Raw genomic sequence first — 22,064 nt, forward strand, 5'->3', positions numbered from 1 at the left:
ATACTATACTTTATAAAATGCAAACATTCTAAAGGAATATCTTGCAATTGCCTTTTCATAAACAGCAGAACTTGTAGTCAATAAGAACACTCTAGACAAATATTTCCTAGAAATCCTATAATCAGGAGTAATTGTTTGATTTATTAATTATATTACTATCTTCTACAGAGGGAAATATATCATAATGACTTATGAGTAAGAGTTTCCATTTTTACTTAATATTTTACTTAATTTTAATGAACTGTACTTAGTTTTTTTAAAAGTCTACATTAAAAATATTAACAACTTTAGTTTTTGACAATCAAAAATTAAATGTATTGTATATACCTTGGTTTTTCTACCATTTTTGAACCAATTGCAACGTCTATTTGCAGAAATAAAACATTTTCAGGAGTGCTATTTGTTTGCTCTGATGTGAAGAAGGGAGAAATTTTTTAAAACACAAACCTCCAAGGCACTTTCAAAAAATTCAGAGGTCAACCTGAGGAGCTCCCTTCTTCTTTCAAGCATGGAGACCAGGGCTGCCCATGCTTCACCCAAGGTATTGGCCATGGCATCATAGACCTGACTCTGATCCTTGTTCTCTTCAGCTGTCTTGTCTGCTTCCTGCAAGAGTTCCCATACCCGATCTTCCATAGCCTAAGTCCAAGGAAAAAAAGGTGTAAGATAGAGTGTTGCTCGATGTTAAGAGCACAGGATCACAGTTAAAATGCTTAGAAATCTGAAACTGTATGTGGTCTAAAAGGTCTAGAAGAGAATTTAAAAACACAAACTGCTATGCAGGCAGGCAGATCCAACAGGCGGGAGGGAGCAGCGGAGATTGTGGTAAACTAGGGAGCATGGCCAGGCTAAAGGGCATTCACATTTAAATATTATTCAAACACTAGAGATTTGTCAAAGGTACACATCTACATTCCGAGGGGTACAGAATATCATGTTAACCTCACATTTCAAAAAAAGAAAAATACTAAATTGAACACATCCAGAAGAGAGTGATCAAGAAAAGAGAAATGAACCCAATAAAAACAACTATCTATTCTAAATAGTTGTTATTGTTAATATACTTGTGAAGCTTAATGTATATATTAAGAATAAGTTCTTGAAAGAGAATTTTCTTAATGTAAAAACGAATATCTGTAACCAACATTACAGATCGTTTGAACAAAATATGGGTGATTACATAATTGATTTAGGGGTAGAAGGAAGATCCCATAGATTCTGTTTTATTCTTGAAGTTGGCACAAAAATAAAGGCACAATTTTAAAAACATAATAGACTAAAAATAATATGAATGAGTTCCAAAATATCAACTGAACATGGGACTAAAATGATATTAAGCAAAATATAACAGATAAAGAAGTAGCAGCGCATATATCAGGATACATGTAAAAGAACAAAACATAATGATAGAAATATGATTAAATATCAGTTAACACCAAAAAAGTGGCTGAGTTATCTTTTTCAATTAAAAGACAAATATCGGATTAAGTAAACTAATTCAATTAATTTCTGTTTGCTAGAGTCATCCCTTAACTAAAAAGGTGTAACTTTTGAAAATGAAGAGAAGAGATATATTAGGCAAATACAAACAAAACTAAGGAGGACTAGCAATATTAATCTCAGACAAATTAGAAATAAAAACAAAAGTCATTGAGATTAAAATAATGTGATTTTATATTGAGAAATAGTGCAATCCACAGTAAAGATAAGACACTTATAGTATTAGAATATTTACAGTATATCAGATCACAATGAAATAAAAGTAGAAATAAACAACAAAGTTCCAGGTAATAAAACAAATCTCTTAGAAAATGTAAGGTAACACTTTAAAAAATAATTCCTAGATCCAATGGAGAATAAAAACTACAATTACAGACTGTTTAGAAAAAAGTAATAATAAGGTTACTATGTTTAAAAACTTAACATATAGCTAACTTTAAGCTCTGATTAAATTCATAGCATTACTAAACTTTATTTTTAAAGAAAAGGAACTTAAACATTTAAATCTAATATTATACAAAAATAATAAAATAAAGCAAAAATTAAAGGGCATTAATTGACTAAGTGCAAATCAAAATTAACAAATTAGAGAAAAACATAAGAATTGATTTTTTACAAGTTGGATCATTGAAAAGCCAAATGAAATATAAAAACATCTGACAGATGTCAATAAAAATAGCAGAGTAGATAGCTCCAATGGTCCGCCCATCTAAAAAACATCAAAAAAACAAACAAAAACTATCTTAATCAAAAAACATGCCATTGCTGTACTGGAACAATGGATCTGAGTTATCTCCAATTACAATTCTAGAACAGTTCTTACCTTCCTTACACTTTTAAATTATATCCTAAGACACACAAACACTTTAATTGTATTACTGTTCCCAGTTACTTGCTGTTTCTTCTGTAAAAGGGTTATACCCTCATGCCATCTACTATCAGACTTGTCCATGTGACTTACTTAGACTAATGAAATGTAAACAGGAGTTTTGTGTGTCACTACTGAACAGAAGTTTTAAGTACCAATGAGTGATTCCACCATTTCTCTTTTCATAGAAGGGGCTGCTCCTTCAGCCTGGATCTTAAAATGTAAAATTAAATGGTAATTACCATGAAGCCAACATGTAATGTAAGAAATAAAATTTGGATACATTCACAAATTTAAAATCATTTGTTCTGCATTATACATCCAAGTTTCTTTCATGCTTAATAAGGGAGGAAAATAAAATTCTTAATGCAACAAAACAAAATATCTATACCAGAGCTTAATAATTTCATAGCTAACCCAAAAACCTCTCAGGCAGATTGGGTTTCATGTGCCAATGAACCAACCCTTTAGAGACATCTACTGAATATGTGCCAACTCTATTCTCTTGGTATTTAGGCTAAACAAGACAAATTATTGTCTAAATTGACAAGAGAGTAAGATCAAATGTATATACTCTTATCTCACTATTTGAGAACATAATATCTGGGCATTTCCTTCTCATGTGACAAGCTTTAGATTATCTTAAAGGCTGGTTAACTTTGTATTGTGTGTGTTTTTCATTTTATACTTTTTGTCATTAAAATGGAATAATTTGACCTCAATTTTGACTTATGATGGATGTTAGTTCAAGAATATGTAAGGAGAAGAAAAATTTATATTAGGAGTTTTAAATTTTAAAATATCTCACTTGTATGACAAAGACTGTAGTAAGAACTGAAACTAGGAGAACTCGATAACTCCATGGTGGAGACGTGGAAGAGAGTAAGGAATAACAGGCCATGAATTCGCTCTGGCGCAAAACGACTGAATACTTACATTTTTACTGATATTTCTCAGATTTGATAAGATAAATATGAAAGTTGGCTATTTCTATAGCTAATAGAGTTGTTTTTGGAAGTATTGTTTACATAGAACTCTTCTAACCTTATTACGCACATATAATTTAGTTCCTCTTAATACTGTCCTTTTCCCACGAAAGTGACTTTATAAATCAGTGATGCAGAGGTTTTAGGGGCAAGCAGCTTGAAGGACTACAATTATGGTTCCCACTATTTCCTTGGGACTCTCCCATAACCTTCAGTATGAACTACAAAATGTTCTAGTCACTGGAATTCCAAGGCCAGAACATTCTTGCAGAACCCTCTGGGTTTAATTTGGTACAAGTTGCACTTGAGATTTTCTCCAAGAAAGCCAGTAGACATTCTGCTTTGATGATCAGCAGAAAACTGTCTGCTCCAAATTCTCTTGTAATTTTAGGTCACTCCTGGGGTGCTGGGATCAGGGGCCAATGCTCCCCAGGGTTTATCAAACACAATCTGAAATACTGGAGGACAGAGGCACTCAAACAGCATGAACTAGGCAGGATTCACAGAACAGGAATATTTTTCTCAGGCAATACAAAATCTCAGGATAATGACCAGTTGGAGTATATTTCTGTGTGATTCCTGAAATGGAGCATGATCTGAACCCAAAGCCAAAATCCACCATTAAGATGTTTGGATGTATAACACTGAGGTTTCTATGATATGCCTTAAGCTTTGGTAAAGTTATTAGGAAGGCTTTTAGTTCTTTTAGGGTTCTCCAACTTGCTATGGTTGCCCATGGATCATATCACCCTATTTATTGGTCAGGCCTTCCCTTCTGATTCTGGTGCTCACTCATATGCTGCAACCACTGAGGAAATACTGTTCTATTTTAATGCCCATTACTAAGCCCTCAAGAGATTATCTCTTTTTTCTTGCTTCCCCTCAAGGAGCAAGATGTATCAGTTAGGTAGCCAGAAACACAAACACAAGTAATATACTCACAGAGAGAGCTAGAGGGCATAATACCCCATGCATGCTATCAATAATGATTCCAAATCTATAAAGGAGACAGAAGAGACCTAAGTTCTGTCCTACTCATATTTATAACTCCAGCACTTATCACTGGTTTTCAACCAGAAGTGCCCCAAAGGATTGTCTGAAAACATGTCAAGGCATTTTTAGTTATCACGGTGTGTTTGTATGGTTTGTAGGGGAGGGGTCTGACAAAGGATGGTCCCATCAAACAGCGGCCCTACTGAGAAACACTGACTGCTCTGCACATAATAGGGGCTCAATAAATGTGTTTGTGGTCGAATGTGTGGATGAGGTGTAAGAAGTTTCTTTCACCTCCTCTTATATGTTATGTTATGTTAGAAGCCTCTCTAACATAACTACAACATAGCACCCATTCAAGAGTAGCAGTACTCCATTACTTATGGAGCAAACTCTCCTACAGTTATTAAAAAAGTTTCCTTGAACCAGATCAAAATGTGCCTCCTCATTCCCCAGACTGCTGTACCTCCAGCTTTCCAACTGTGGAAAAAGCCATGATAACACCCTGTAAGTCTTCTTTCTCACTACTTAGTTAGACCTGAAGAATTCTTTTAAAAGTACATAGGATTTGTGTACTATGGAAGTTAAAACCAGGCAACCCTGGGGATATAATTTTGAACAGTTGAAGTGAGCCTGCTGCTTCACTCTATCTGTGTAAATTGCCTCTCTCAGTTGCTGTAGGCTATAGATGGCCTTATTATCTAAATGGAGAGAAGAAGCTCTTCCAGTTTGAAGACTATCAAAAATCATGAGGTAAAAAGAAAAAAAATTAGTATCTGTGTGGGCTCTGATGGGTCTGTTCACAAGGGGCCTAGTCTGCTTGGCACAGGAAGAGGATCATGGGGGAAAGGAGGGTGGGCCTCCTTTTTGCATGTCTTATTTATCAATGCAACAATAATACTGCAATGTAAAATAATATTTGCATAGTGCTTTATAGTTAAAAAACTTATATGATCCCCACAGTACTTACAACATTCTCAGTCAACAGGGATCCATAGAAAGTATTTCACTTCAATGAAAAGGGCACACTTTGTTCTCCGTTAAAGCTAAAACCAAACTGTCACTTGTTCAAATACAACACAATAATACTTTCAATGACTCTTACGGTTCAGAGAAGATAACATCTAATGGAACCTAAAGTTATTCAAGAATGTATTCACTCACCCATGCTCTCACTCATTCAGCATGAATTTTTTAATCATCTCTAATCAAATGGTACAAATCGTGCTCATAAATCTGAAAGATTGGCTAGGGGGCACCTAGTTATGATTGTATTGTTTTCCTTTCTTTGAAGCTTCACCTTTTTCTTTATACTCATCCACTTCCCAACTCATGCCTGAACGGCTTCCATCCCTACCATCCTACTGAAAGATTCTTGTATAGGTCCACGATGACCTCACATTTGTCAATGCCCACCATCCTCATTTCATCACTTCTTTGTGCTCTTTAAATTTTTTTCTTTCATTGGCTCCTAGCGCACTCCGATTTTCCATCTGTGCTTTGGCTTTTCTTTATGGGTTTACTTTCTCTGCCCTTTTTTCATGTTCCGAGAGACCATGGTCTTTGCTCTTTTCTTAACAAATGCATGGCAGAGACGGGGCTGGGGTTACTATATCAAAATCATTTGTGTGACTTTTTCAAACTCTATTCGACTTCTTCCAGAAATTCTGATGTGATCCTGAGGCCAAAGAGCAAGTGACCCCAAAGTTTAAATGGATGATCACAATGAGCCACAAGCTTTGATTAGATTTTTGTCTCCATTTAATCCATGCGGGGGTAGGGTGAAGAAGAAAGAATAAGAATCATTGTTCAATGCCTCTTTCCAAGTGAATACATAAAGGCTCATAACTACTGAAACTACTACAACTACTGTTTATATAATTCATTTCTCTTGACTTTTTAACTCTCCTGAAAAATCTTCATCCAAACATCCAACAACTACCTCAAACTCAAAACATCTAAAACCGATCATACCATCTTCTCCACTGAATCTCCAACTCACCTGGCTTTCAGGAGCAGAAACATGGAAGACAATCTTTATTTTTCTCTCTTCCACATCTCCTTCAACGCCAAGATCAAATTAGTCACAAAAGTTTATTGAGTTAACTTCCTACATATGATTCAAACCTTCTCCTTCCTCCCTTTACCTTGGTTTAGTTTCTCATCACTTCTTACCTGAATTCCCACGACAGCCTCTGAAGTTGTCCTCTTATCTCCAGGTTCACCCCTACCCATTCCATTCTCAGCTCTGCTCCCATGTAGATCTTTCAATTTTAGAAATATTATCATGTCACTTAGCAACTCATAAATCTTTTAATAGATTTTAAGATAAAATTCAAAGTTCAAGCCTAGCAAGTAAGACCCTCAGTAGTTTTATGCCTTTGTAATCTTCTCTCTGCTCATTCTCTCACATTGCTCTCCAGCCTTCTGAAATTCTTGTAGTTCCCTGTCACTCCTACCACCTAATTTTTATGTCTTAGCCTAAATGCTTCCCTTTCTTGCCTCCCAGTCTTCCCGCTCCCTCCTGTGACTCACCTATGCCTGAATAACTCTTTATCATCCTTCAAGACACTGTTCAAGGGTTGACATTTTTAGTAAGCCTTCCTTCACCCTCATCTTCCATGGGTCTGGGGTATTTGCTCTCTAAAGTGCTTTTCACTACCATAGCAATTATTAAAATGAGTTTTTTTTATTTTTCTGATTATGAAAATAATGTAATTTCATATTAAAAATTGAGAAAATTTTTAAAATGAAAAAATATAAAAATTACCTAAAAAAGTCCCACTGCCCAGAGATAACCACATTAATATTCATATGGTTTTAGATACTTGCACATTTAAAATGATACGATCTAGATCAGGGATCAGCAAATTATAGCCCACAGTCCAAAGCCTGTCATCTATTTTTGTATAGTCTGTAAACTAAGAATTGGTTTTACATTTTTTCACATTATATATTAACATTAAGTTATTAAAAATAAAATTTTTAAAAATACTATTTCATAACACATGGAAATTATACAAAATTCAAAAATCACTGTTCATAAATTTTTATTGGGAAAACACCCATTTGTATATGTATTGTCCATAGCTGCTTTTGCACAACAGCAGAATTTGAATAGTTGCAACTCACAAAGTAATATGATCCAGAAAACCTAAGATTTATCTTCTGACCATTTACCAGAAAAAGTTTGCCGACCTCTGTTATAGAAAGTTATGTGTCATTTTTCTGATAAACACTATATTATAAATCTTTTTCATAATTTTGTAGAAACATTATTTTTATTGGCTAATATCCCATTGATGAGATGCCATAATTTATTTAAGAATTCCCCTATTGTTAAATACTATTAAATCTTGTTTCCATTTTTAACTATCATAACTAACATTAAGTTGAGTCAATTCTAACAATTCTCACTTCATTTGACTTTTATCCTTGCATGTAGATCTTCATGGATCTCTCTTATTAAAATAAATTCCTGAAAGTAGAATGATTGGACATCCCACATTTTCTAGGCTCTATTTTTTAGAGTCCACATGTAAGTAAAATCATACAGCATTTGTCTTCCTCTGTCTGACTTAATTCACATAATACCTTCTAGGTCCACCCATGTTGTTGTAAATTGCAACGCAGATGGCCAACAGACACATGAAAAGATGCTCAGCATCACTAATCAAATGCAAGTAAAAACCACAGTGAGATATCACCTCACATCTGTCAGAATGGCTATCATCAAAAGTCAACAAGTAATAAGTGTCAGGAAGGATGCGGAGAATATGGAGACTGTGGGTGGCATTAAAATAGTCTTTTTATGGATCTGACTTCTCCACTAGCTCCTGAGGACAGGGACTTTTCAAATTCCCAGAGCATAGCAGAGTGTGAGGTTCACAGGAAGTACTGAACACCAGCAGTCCCCAATCTTTTGGCACGAAGGACCAGTACTCCTATGAGAATCTAAAGCCTGATGATCAGAGGTGGAGCTGAGGTGGTAATGCTAGTGCTGGGGAGTGGTTACAAATACAGACGAAGCTTTGCTGGCTCACCAGCTGCCCATCTCCTGCTGTGTGGCCCAGTTCCTAACATGCCACTAACCTGTACTGGTCCACAGTCCAGGGATGGGGGCGGTGGGGGGGAGGCTGGGGATCCTTGTTGTGCATAATAGATATCTGAGGAATGAGAGGCCAGGCCTGAGTGATTCCTCATTTGCCCAGGCCCATTGCCAGCATTGTAGAGCACTGTTTCTCAATCTTGAGAACTCAGTAATTTCGAGAACAAGTTTGTATACTCTTGGCTTGAGAAAACACCAAAAAAGTCACACTGCCACTTTACTGGCACCAATGAAATGAAAGAAACTCAAGTGTAAGCATTGAAATTTGGCAACTTATATTAAATATTTTAAGATAATCATCAAACATTTGAAATTATTTTAGGTATTCATGTATCTCAGAATACATCTCTGAAGTCCCAGGGATCTGGAAAGCACAGTTTGAGAAACATTCAATAGAGGAAATAGGGGCATAAGTGGGGACTGGGGTTGCCTAACTTGCTGATATGCAGCTTCAGAGAGAACAAAAAACACCGGAGATGCTCTATGCCAACAAGCTGTGTGACCAATACATTCTGACAGACAAGAAACCCCTTCCACCGTTCCATCCTTGTGGTTGCACCATTTGTGGAAGTTAGAAATTGGGTAGCCATTTCAGGTAGGAAAGAAATCACAGAGTTGAACTGAAAAGATCAGGGGAGGAAGGAGAAAGAAGGGAGAGGTGTGCTGCATAGCAAAACCCCTGGAAATCTGGAAACTTCAGAAACAAAGGAAGAAATGGTAGGACTAAAGAGCCAGTAAGATGCAGGTCATTCCAGCGTTGGATGGAAGAAGGTTGAGATCAGAGAAGACAGTGTAACTGATGAGAGGGAGCTCCCAGGAAGAGTGACAAACACATCACAACGATGCATCTCACAAACACGCAGAGTACTTGATATTCTTCTTGTGGAATCATAATAAAGCATTTGCTGCCAGGAAACATAAGGGAACAGTTGAGCAATTACTCAGGTAATTTGATAAATGCATTCAGCCAATCTGGAAAATTAAATTAATATCTCTTTTGCTCAGTGCTTGTTTATGGACTGAATTACATTGATATTTTTCACCTATTTTAACATTTCTGGAAGCAATTTAAATTTTTTCTTCTCATATAGAGGAAACAAAAGTTTGCTCATGAAGAAAATTTTGAGGTAATGTCCTGTCTTTCAAGTATAAAGATGATATTTTCTAGCCATCAAAAAATCATGCACATAGAGATATTTTTCCAATGGTGGAAATAAATTTGCCTTGTGGCCACATTACAAAATAATAATAATGTTCCCTTTGTGATATATGGTATATAATATAACATAGTGATTTAGACACAGAATCTGGGGGCCACATTCTGACTCCACACATTTTACAAGTTAATTTTCTAATTAAGTCTCAGCCTATTATAAAAGGAAAGTAACAATACCTACCTCTTAAGGTTTCATGAAGATTAAAAGAAATAATCCATGTAAACTCGTAGTACAGTATTTGATATGCAGTAAACATTCAGTAAATGTTAGTTATTATTTTAATTATGCTTATGTGTACTTTTTTACTAGTATTATTATTTTATATTTATAAAACCACTGGATGGAGAACATATTGAGATCCTAGTAGGAATAAACTCAGTGACCCATCCCTTAAGAGGGAAACAAAAAGCTAATTCTGATTTGAAGTGATTAAGTGACATACCAATCACTATAGCTTATAATAATAATTTTGGAAATGACCAAAGTTCAAAAAGAATTTAATCTGAGTTTGAATAACAGTGATTTGCTTTTAAGGAACATATATATATTTTAAAAATTGTTCTTTCAGAAAAATTCTCAATCACTCATTTTGTCCTTAATCGTACATTGATAAAATGACTAATTTTTTTTTAAATTAAGTTTATTAGGGTAACATTAATACAATTATATAATTTTCAGGTGTACATTAACATTTGATATTTGCATATTCTATTGTGTGTTTACCACCCAAAGTCCAGTTTCTTTCAGCTACCATATATTTGATCTCCTTTATCCATTTCACCTTCCCCCTATCCCCCTATATTTGATCCCCTTTATCCCATCTACCTCCCCTCTCCTCCTCCGCCCCACTAGTAACCACTACTCTATAGTCCTCTGTTAACCACTAGTCTATAGTCCATATCCATGAGGCTCTGTTTGTTTGTCCTGTTCATTTGTTGCTTTTAGGTTTATATCCCACATATAAGTGATATCATGTGATTTTCAACTTTTTCTACCTGGCTTATTTCACTTAGCATAATTATCTTGAGGTCCATCCATGTTGTCACAAATGGCAGTATTTCATCTCTTCTTATGGCTGAGTAATATTCTATTGTATATATGTACCACAGCTTCTTTAGCCAACCATCTATCAGTTGCTTCCATGTCCTGGCCACTGTGAATAATGCTGCTATGAACATCGGTGTGCAAATATCTTTTTGGATACGATTTTTTAAGTCTTTGGGGTAAATATCCAGTAGAGGGATTGCTGGATCATATGGTAGATCAATACTTAGTTTTTTGAGGAAACTCCATACTGTTTTCCATAGTGACTGTACCAATTTGCAGCCCCGCCAGCAGTGTAGGAGGGTTTCTTTTTCTCTGCATCCTCTCCAATACTTGTTATTACTTGAAAATGACTAATTTTTATATGTGAGAAATTAACTGTATCACATATACTGATGAGATAGTATAAACATTCACTACTTAAAACTGAATGCAGAAATAAAGCAAACTTGACAAAAGTCTATGTTGCATAAAGTTCACCTCTCAGCATTGTGGGCTTTGTGGTAAATCTAACTGTTATCAAATTTGGTCCATTAGCTTCTGAAATCCATGCTTAAGTAAGAAAGAAATTCTGGGATTTCTAGTTTCCTTGGACTGAGGACCATATTAATGACTAAGAAGATAGGCACCTATTCCTTTTTATGTATCTCTAGGAATCCTTCACTAAAACAAAGTAAACATGAAAATAAACATGTTCTGTCCTTATTGCAACAACATTGCCAATGCCAATATAAAATAATTCTAAATCAATGTTTATAGTCATCTTTGTCTAATGCTAATAATTGTCCTAATAAATTTGTTTCAAAACTGACCATACAATACATAATTATGAAGGATTTTAAAGAATTATAGCCATTTACTGATAGGTGAACCGTGTGTTTCCCTATAAATATAATAATTGAATCAATAAATACTTTAGCTTACTGTCCATCTGATTCAAAAATGCCAAGCATTTTTGTTTTTAATCATTACATTCCAGAGTCAGACTGAAAATGTCATCTGAAATTTCTACTCTACAGATAAGATCTGAATATCAATTTTCTGAAGTTTTCTTGAAATGACACCTCATCCTCTCAGGTAATCTAAAATACTTCGTAAGTAAAAAAAATAAAATAAAATAAATAAAATAAAATAAATGAAATAAAATTTAGTTTTAAATGCTGCAAAATTTCTTTTTGGCTACTTGAGAGTTTTGAAATTACCAAACTTACCAAAATTCAGAGAATATTTTAGGGTACCTTATTCAAGCCAAGAATAGAACAAGAGTAAGTTAATCCAAAGATATGATTTATATGCAAATAAATAACAAAAATTAATATTGAAATGAACAAACACATTGCATTCTAAAGAATCTTTGTTACTAGAAGTAACAAATACTAGTCCCAAACTAGAGGTATGGGGTGTGTGCTTCCCATCCTTACTCCTGCTTCAATAGTGTGTGTATTTCTTAATATAAGCTACCTCTCTGTGGTACCTTCCTACCTTCCAGATGAGGTAGCACCTCATTTCTCTCTTCTTTGTAACCCCAGTGAAGATATACCTCTACTAGCCACAAGGCAGCCTCTCTAGATATTGGCCCAGGTATCAACCGCTCAGTACAGCCATTACTGCAGCCTTCCTCTGAGGTAGCTCTAAGGCCACCCATGAGGGGCCATAATACCCCATGACCTCCTTTTCTGTCTCTCAATAAATTCCTTGACCGGAATTCTCCTCAAATTTCTCTGAACAAAGGCCAGCTTGTTCATTTGAGTTGCACTGGCATATAATATTACTTGAGATATCACTCAATAGTAATTTGTTATTTGCATCTTACATTCATGGGAGTGGATGGAGAGAGAAAAGAAAAAGAAATTAAACCAACAATATAAATGCTTCTTTGTTCAATGCTATCAGCTTTTATGGGTTTATGTTTGTATATGGCAAACAAATCCCTTGAGAGGAAAACAATGGTGGTTTCCATATGAAAGTGTTCAAATAATGGTTCAATGAGCACTCTGAGGCTATTGTAATGGGTGTACACCTCATTTAAAGATTAACTGGATGATTTCTAAAATCCCATTGAATTCCATGGTTCTATGATGCAATAATCATTAATTTACTCAACGCTTATTGAGTACCTACCACTTGCAGATACAAGGAGTAGCTGAAATCTAGAAACTTTGTATGTGAAATGTTTAACAACTTTATTTTTTACTACATTTCATATAAGGGTTAAAGATTAAAATTGGGGTTGGTGAGAGGCTTATACTATTCAAGACTTTACTGAAATAAAGCCACTGTTTATATTGTTGAAGAAATGCTTTTTTTTTTTTCACTTTGATAGGGCATAATTTGTTTTGCCATTAAAAACTATGCTTTTTCTTCCTTTCCTAGATACAAACACTAAATGGGAAATTTAAGGCGCTATGGTGGTTTTTTTCTTTTCTTTTTGCCAATAGAATAGCCCTTTTCTTCTGTCAACAGAACCCTTCTTCAATATGAGAAATCCATGACCTGTGACTTTAGGAAGAGTCAGCCTGCTTCCTCATCCATTGGGTTAGCCTATAAGAGTTACTCATCCCACTTATGGGTTGGTTGATTGGTTCAAGGATGAAAATGTGATTAATTCAGGGACAGAAAAGATCCCAGCCTGGAAAATCTCATTCTTCCAGTCTTTTCTGCTGGAGCTATCTGTAAAGACTTTTCACCAGAGTTACTAAGTTGGTAGGATGTGAGCCTGATGTAACTAATTGGCCATCTTACCAGTTATGTATAGAGAACTTATCCAAGAGACAGAGAGACAGAGCCTAGATAACAAACTGTGTTCTAGGATGGAGCCATGTCTAATTATTCTACTTACAAACATAAACACATTCAGAGATTTAGTCCACATTTTCATGGCTTCCCCAAATTGAACTTACTTAATAAGTATATGAAACAAATTAGAATCTTAAAATCACCCATTTTTTAGTTGAGGGTTAGCAAAACAACCCTCCGATGAACATCATTATTTAGCTACTTTAAAAGGCATACTACTCTGGACTATGGTTTTTGAACAGAGTGAAGATCAGTTCTTTTCCTCAGCATCCACTTTCTGACTGCCCATTCAGCCGCTCTTCATACTCACAATGTCTAAATAAGACTTTTACTTTAGGTGGTTAAGGGTCAGAAATAAAAGAAAAAAAATTTTAATGTCTAACAAGAATCTTGGTTTTGACGTCTATAATAAAATGTCAACTAATGATTATGACTAATACTATCTCAACTTTTACCAAGTAAGAAGATAAAATGTTTCATAACATTTATTTCAAAACACTTTTAAAATAAACATCATAGGATGGCTGTCAAGTTTAGTTTTAAATGATTTTTCCTATCTCCATTATTTAATATATCTCTGAATTAATTCCCATTATTATCCCCACCTGTCATCACTTGGATTATCTTTCACAATCACACAATGATGATAATTGATTCAGAAGTGCAGGGAATACATTTTCTTAGTTTAGCCCACAAAGTCTCAATGTGGCAGTGTTCACAAGGTGACTGATGTCATGTCCTATATTCTGTTATCTTCTTTAAAGCAGATATTTTATCAAAATGCCTGTCTTGATTTTTTTAATTAATAGAATTACTGAAAAGTCTGAGTAAATATCTGTGCTTTAGGCTATCTATAACATTTATTTTAATAAATCGGTATTTTTACAGTGTTTTGTCCAAAGATACACAACCATACTGCTAGTCATCTCCTTTGTTAATATTAGGGTTAAGCAATGCTCATTCATTTTTCAGATATTTGTGGAGCCCTGACCTTGTGCCTGACTTTGTGACACTTTCCAAAGACACAAAAGACACATGACATGGCAACTTGAACATTGCAGACTGATGTGGTAAATGTATTCCCACAGCATTCATTAGAGCTGTTCTGTGCACTGACTGGTTCTGAGCCCTTTGCAAAGACTTCTGTGGTTGAATCCTCCCCGTCCTCCCTCTATAGCTCAGTGCTCCCAAACCTCAGGCAGTAAACTAGCTGCACCAGGGCCACGTTGGGGAGATTTTGGAAAATGCAGATTTCTGAGTAGCACTTCAGAGGATTCTGACTCAATAGATGTAGAGTAAAAGAAACGGAAATCTCTGTTTCTTAAAATATTCCTCACTTGAGCCAGAGGAGAAAAAGAGCAATTAGGGGGATCGTTTTATAAACTACATAAGTGCCTAACCGATGTAGTATATACTTGAAACTAATAATAAAATAAAATTAAAAAAACAAAAACAAAAACAAAATAGAGTTGCTTGAGAGTTAGTCCACCAGCTTCAGTTTCAATGGTAGGGCTCAGTGGGTTGCTTGTAACAACATTAGATGGTCTCTTTCTTGGTCATTAAAAAGAGTGGCAAGCATCTCTTTTGTCTTTCTTCCGGGTTGATTTTTATATGTAACCAAGGGGTATATAAAAGCTTCCTAAGTGCATATAAAGTAACTCAGCCCGCCCCCCCTCCCAAAATACTCCTCACTTGAGTCTGATGTATGACCATATTTTAGATGCACTTTTCCACACATCCATTCTTCTGGGGATAGAAAATAGAACATCTATCCATAGATGAGTATTAGGGCTTTTAAAAGCCCATAAGTTTCCATAATATTTCTATTTCTGGGCTTGTCAGGGTATCTAAATATTTCTCCTTTAAAGTAGTTCTTTTAACTTAGTCAATGCCTCTATAAAGTTTCAATGAAGGTGCACAAATCAGGCCACTCCTTGCCTAACACTTGTCAGTGATTATTCGTTAACCATAAGATGAGGAGAAACCTCCTTTCTGTGGCATACCTGGTCCTCCACAATCTGGTCACTGCCTACCTGGAGCAGGCTGGACTTATAACTTGCTGAGGCTCTGTGTTTCTAAAGGGTGGAAGATACTACAAATGATGAAGTTTGGCTCCCAGGCAAATCTTGGGTATAAAATATATTCCCTATGTCAGTCCCCATGTTTCAAGAATTTGGGTTTTTTTTTTTTTTTTGCCCTTGTGGAGATTTTACACATGTATAAAAATATACCGGTCTATTCATTTGGAATTTCAATTTTCACACAGCAGAAATACATGTAATTACTAAACTTTCAATATTATCCAGATATTTTGAAGTTTTTAATAATTATAACAAAAGTAAGTGTGTACCAATGGCCTATTGGTTCAACTTTCCCCCATATCTTACTTTCTGGATTAGTATCTGAATAATAATTGACCTTTTAAATAAATAACGCTAGTTCTATCTTTTGACAGTGTTAGCTGTGTTAAGGAGACACATCATTCCTTTGTAAATTAAAAAACGCATTTTAAGAATGAGCTTCCACTTCCTACTTATGTCTTACCACTCACCTCACAACAAAAGAAGAATGCTTTTGTTGTGAGGTGGGTGGTAATCCCTCTTTTCTGTCCTGAGGAGTTAAACACACTGGATCCCCACCTCTCTAGTCTTCTTTAGACTTGAGCCCTTTTTTAGACTGTCAACTCTCGTCACATGCTTTAGAGTATAATAAAGCCCTCCCTTCACCTTGGTGCCATTTTTAAATTCGAAGAGAGTGGCAGTGGGTTACACAAAATATCACAAAGAAAAATTAGACACTATCTGAGGTACAAAAAAAATAATTTAATCTATTTTCAAAGCCTAAAGAAAAAAATTGATTTCTTGTCCTTTGCGGGGGAAAAAGACATTTTCAGAATTAAAAAATCCATTCTCAGATTGAAGAAGCCTCAGGGCAGTCACCAAATAAAACACTTAGATTAATTGACAGTAGCAGTAATAACATGTTTTTCTTAAGCTAGTTGTTAAACAGAACACAATGGAATGCCCAGTTTACAGTGTAAGCAGACTTTATGTTGACAATGAGATATGGAGCTTCTAAGATGAGCCATCCATAAAAAATGGCTTGCCTCAGGACTCAGTCAAGGCCAGTTTAATTTAAATTTTCCTCTCCCACTTGGTTAGTCGTTAAACTCAGGAAAGTATTTTGGAATTGGATCAGAGAAAAAGACACTCTGGTAAACATCATAAAGCTGGTTATTTAAAGAGATGCTAAAAGGCATTGCTTTCCCTTTAGGTTCCAACAGAATAGGAAACCGAAGATATTCTGTGGTACTTGAAAAATGCACTGTCCTTTTAAGTGTAGATTTTAAATCGCTGGTTTTAAGTATAGCATATTTTATGGACATTACACTGCCTCAACTGCCATGCGGAGCACAAAAAGGATTATAGATTTTCTCTTCAGTGGAGCATTAAATGGTCCCCTGAATAGCAATTTTCTAAAAGAGCAAATATATGTGGTATATCCTGCGTATGTTTTCCTGACACTGCAGAGTCTGTCTGTAACACAGACTGTGGGATACAGGTAGAGTCTCTAGTTCACAGAAATAATCTTAGTTTTACCAGTAGACTGAAGACAATTAACTTAGGATATTTGAAAGCAAAGAATGAAAATTCTGGAAACTTTTGAGTCTAGTACATAGTTAAGTTCTGTTACGTTCGGTCTTTTCCACATAACATCATGAATTTGTTTTGACTTTTGCTGCTCTTTTTAACTAGAATACTTTACCCTTTCATTTCTGTTATCCAAAACCTGTTAGCCTTCAACTCCAGTTCCAGTGCTGCCTTCTCCATAAAACCCTTCTGTGCTCTCCAGCCAAAAAGCAATTCCTCCTTCCTCTGGACTCATTTGTCATTTAGTTCCACCTTTCTAACTTAGATGTTACATTTCACTGTATAATACAATTATGAATGAGTAAGTTTTAAGTTAGGTGGATTATCAACTAGGTGAGAACAAGGACTATCAAATCTTGTTTTGTATTCCTTAAGAACAGTGTATATTTTCTTTTTAAACTTGTTTGAGATGAAGTTACTTTAAAGGATAAGTTGCAAAAAAGTAAAATCAGTGCTTTAAAATTTTTATTCTGAGAAGATGGCTCATTAATTTTTTTTCAAATAATAATTCCTTAAACCTAAATTTTAAAAAATAAATATCCAGTTTCCAGTAGATTATAAATTCTCAAGAGCCAGACTATGCCCCTCTTCCTTTGGCCTCCCACAGCTCCAAGTCCAGATCATTGTGCTTTGTCTTTGTTAACTACTACTACTACCACTATTACTATTATTATTATTATTATTATTATTAGTGATTCAAAAATATAAGTGTCCACCAAGCCAATATTATAGGTTTACATGGCTCTGTCTACTTATCATTATAAAATAAAAGTTTCTATGGATCCTAATACTTAACACAAATCCAAATACTTAATATACTTCCCAAATATTTCTATCATTTTGATAGGTCTCCCTAGAGACTCCAGGAACCAATAAAATATATTCATAGTCTACACTACTGGTAAACAAATCATCTCCATATTTAAAAAAATAAATGACTACTATAGCCTTTATATATACAGAACATTAATAATGAGAAAGGCTCATTCATTATAAAGACATTAACATCAGGGCCTCACTACTGTACACGTATGTTGCTCAATATCACACATTCCTTTTCCTTACGTCAATAATTCCAGTTTAACTATATAAAATTTATTTTATACAGAGAAGCTTTTAGCAGAGTTCAGGTAGGTAAAGCTACTCATAAACTCTTACATCTTTTCTTTCTCTTTTTATTCTTTACTTCACATCCTACTTCATATCAAAAGTAAAATGAATTCTCTAGCAGGAGACTATACTTTAATAATTAATATTGTAGCACACACCCAAGAGAAGAGCTAAAATAAAAATAAATGACACTACCAAATGCTGGTAAGGATGCAGAGAAACTGAATCTCTCAACATTGCTGATAGGAATGTAATGGTACATTACACTCTGGAATGGTATATTTCCACTGTGGAAAACAGTCTGGCACTTTCTTATAAAAATAAACGTAGAACTACTGTAATACGCAGCAATCGTAAATTGTATCTATCTCAGAGAATTGAAAACTTATGTCCACAGAAAAGTCTGTAAATAAACTTCGTGGCAGCTTTATAACAGCGAAAATGTGGAAACAAATAAAATGTGCCTCAGTGGGTGAATGGTTAAACAAACTGTGGTACATTTATAGTATGAAGGAATTAACTATTGACACAACAACTGAGATGGATCTCAACGACATTCAGCTGAGTGAAAAAAAGTCAACTTTAAAAGTCAAAATTGTGTGCTTCCATTTACAGTGATGGAAAACAGATTTGTGCTTGTGAGGGATTAGGGACTGTGTGGGAGGGGAATACATTTTAACATAAAGTGGTAACAAAGGGAGATATTAGTGGTGAGTGTGGGAGTCTTCTGTATACTGAATACAGAGGTGGTGCACTAATCTACATGTGTAATAAAATGATATAGAGCTATGCGCATACATTGCACAAGTATCATATTCCTGGTTTTTATATCATATAATTGAATATGTTGTAATCATTGGAAGAAACTGAGTGAAAGGGTACACAGGTCCTTTTGAACTAACTTTGCAACCTCTTATGATCTAAAAATAGTTTCAAAGTTAAAAAAGAAAATCTTGTAACTACATTAAACTGGAAGGAACTCAATGACAATGAGCATATATTGGGATTCTCCTCAGCATCTGAGTCTATATTGTTGCCCCATAGTTAACTTTTCTTGTTACTTGTATGTTATCTGTCTTCCTGTCCTAGATTATAAGTTTCAAAAAAAAAAAAAGACAATGACTTTTGTCTCTTTTTCTCACTGTTGAATCCCAAGAACTTAGATCAATGCTTATGTACATATTGTATTCAGTAAAAATCTGGTGAATGAGACAAGTAAGACAGTAGATCCATTGCTTTACTATACGTAGGTAATAATTTATGATAATAGATGATATTATACTCATAGTCTCAATTCTAATCATGATCATGAGAATTATAAGAATCATACCAAGACACAGTTTGATCTACCTTTCCATTTGATCTTGTATTTTATTTACCCAAATAATGGCAGACATACAGTTACTCCATCTGTTGCTTTTGTAAATTCTAAGTAAACAAAAAATGCCTTAAAGTATTTAACTTGACACTGTAAAACACAAAAATAATTTTAAAAATATAAAGTTCTATTGTATTTTAAAATAATAATAATTAATATTGACTTTAAAAGTTGAAACAATATAGTTCAAATACACCAGTATAGCTCTTAGTCTTTTTCACAGTGATGAGAAGATCATTTAAATAGATAAGACATGAGAAAATAACCTTGTATTCATTAGCAATAAAGACTTATTATTACTATCACTTAGAATCCAAAGAGTTTCAGAGAAAGCATTTGGATGTTTCAATACAAAGGTATATTTTATTCTCTTACTAAACCATATAACGAGCTTTCAAGCTAAGATCAAAAAGTATAATTTTAACTAATTTCTTCCTTAGCCCTGTATGTGAGTTATGCGACATCACTTGCCACATGCCACAGTGTTCCTCTGGGCCAAGCCACCACTGTCACCAGAGGACCTAAGGCTTTCCGCACCAGAATCCTCCATGCTGGCATAATACTAGACTTAAGTTACACTTCCCCCATTGGGGACCAAGGCATCCTCATTGCTGGCTGTGATGTGACAGCACTTTTCATGGAATCTGGTATATAATTCTTGATAGGATGAAGTATTAGTGCTCACCTTGTGCCAGGAGGCCTCAGGATATAGCATAGTGAAAAGATCATGACGTACTAAATTTTAATCAGAGTGAGAGGCCCAGCTCAGCCAGTTACCAGCTCTGAGCGAGTCACCCGACCTCTCTGAGAATAGACTGATGGTTGCCAGAGGCAGGGTTGAAGGGTGGGTGAAATGGGTGAAGGAGGTCAAAGGTATAAATTTACAGTTGTAAAATAAATAAATCATGAGAATGCAAAAATAAAAAACAGAACTCTTTAAGACTCAGTTTCCTCACCTGCAAAGAACAGTCCATAATGTACTGGTCCTTACTATGTAAGCAAATAGGAGATAGTATATATGAAATCAGTCTCTAAAGTAAAGAGGCATGCTATGTAATTATTCTAATCTAGTTGTTATGTTGATATTTTATGAAAATATTTCATAATCAGTACAGCCCAGTTACATTCAATGCTTGTTATATTTCTACAGGCTGCTAAGTTTCCTGATGGCAGCTAGAGTTAGCCAAAAATGTTGTTGGAATAAGCTAATATGTGGTATGATTTCAGGAATGTAAGGAAAACCCTGATATTCATGATAAATATGAATATTCTCTACATGTTGTTAGCTAATACTGATAACTCCAGTGGCAGAATATATTTATTTTAACTTAAGGCTTTATTTCTGTAAAACATATTCAAATTATCACCTCCTATTCCACACATTTAAAAAGTAACCAGCTTAGGTATCAACCAAGGACAAGAAAGCTTTGAGAGCCAAGGGAGGTAGAGTATGAGTAGAATGGGTCCCTTGGACAAAATGTAGCAGTAGGAGGCTTATCCCACTATTTGTATTTGAAAGAAGAACAATTTAATGATTATTTGAAAGAATTATTCTTTAATGGAATGCTGGGCATCCTGGAGGGGAAGGGCATGGATATGTGAGGGCAAGTGTATCATCTAAGTATCATCCAAAATCACATCATCAGTAGGTTCTGCACTTACTGACTCTGACCTTATGAACTACTCTGAATCTCATTTTTTATATCTCGAAAATGGGCATATTAAGAGGGCTTTCCTCATAATATTGTCATAAGGACAAAGTGAGATGATGCATATAAAGTGCTGAGCACACTGCCAAGCCACTATTCAGTCTTTCATAAAAGTAACTATTAGCACCATCGTCATTACTAATGGTAACCAAAATGTGAGATAATTGTAAAAGAATAAATACTTTGGAAATTACATATTACTTTTTTGGGCATTTTATACCTTATATTACTATCAATGTAGGTTATGCCCTCCTCTGTAAATCATACTTACTTAATTTAATTTTTAATTTAGACATACAGTATGAAAGCAAAATGGCTCTCTGGCTTAAAGTATTTTCTGATGCTAGAGAAACATGCCACCACCTAATTCTGGCTATGAAAACCTAACTGCACGTGCCTGTTTGACGGTGTTATTACCCTGCCCTGTTTGTATGGGCTGCCCCTAATCCAAACTGGCACACAAATATCAGAACTATATTTCTGGCTGGCTTCCAGTTTGCAAAAGAAGCTACAGCTAATAGGCTGCTGAAATCCTGAGGGCCACAGCTGTCCTGAATGGAAATAAGAGTTGTACTGACAGCTAGACCACAGCCCGCACCTAATTAAGAATTTTTGTGTCAACTCTTTAACTTTCAGGCGTTCTCGTGCTAAAACCAAGTTAGCAAATGTCAGTCACATAACCAATGATAGAAAAAGAGAAAATTA

The 22,064-nt window shown here is 35.0% G+C and overlaps 1 protein-coding gene across 1 annotated transcript in view; it reads right to left on the reverse strand.

The window, feature by feature from the left end:
• Positions 1-22,064, reverse strand: part of CCDC141 (coiled-coil domain containing 141) — a 160,625-nt gene that overhangs the window by 118,335 nt on the left and 20,226 nt on the right. The window contains exon 6 of the mRNA XM_039855348.1: positions 448-639. Coding sequence (XP_039711282.1) covers positions 448-639 — 192 coding nt within the window. The remainder of the gene's footprint in view (positions 1-447; positions 640-22,064) is intronic.

The sequence above is a fragment of the Pteropus medius genome, unplaced genomic scaffold (genome assembly GCF_902729225.1).
Source record: "Pteropus medius unplaced genomic scaffold, Ma_sr-lr_union100, whole genome shotgun sequence".
NCBI classification, from domain to species: Eukaryota; Metazoa; Chordata; class Mammalia; order Chiroptera; family Pteropodidae; genus Pteropus; species Pteropus medius.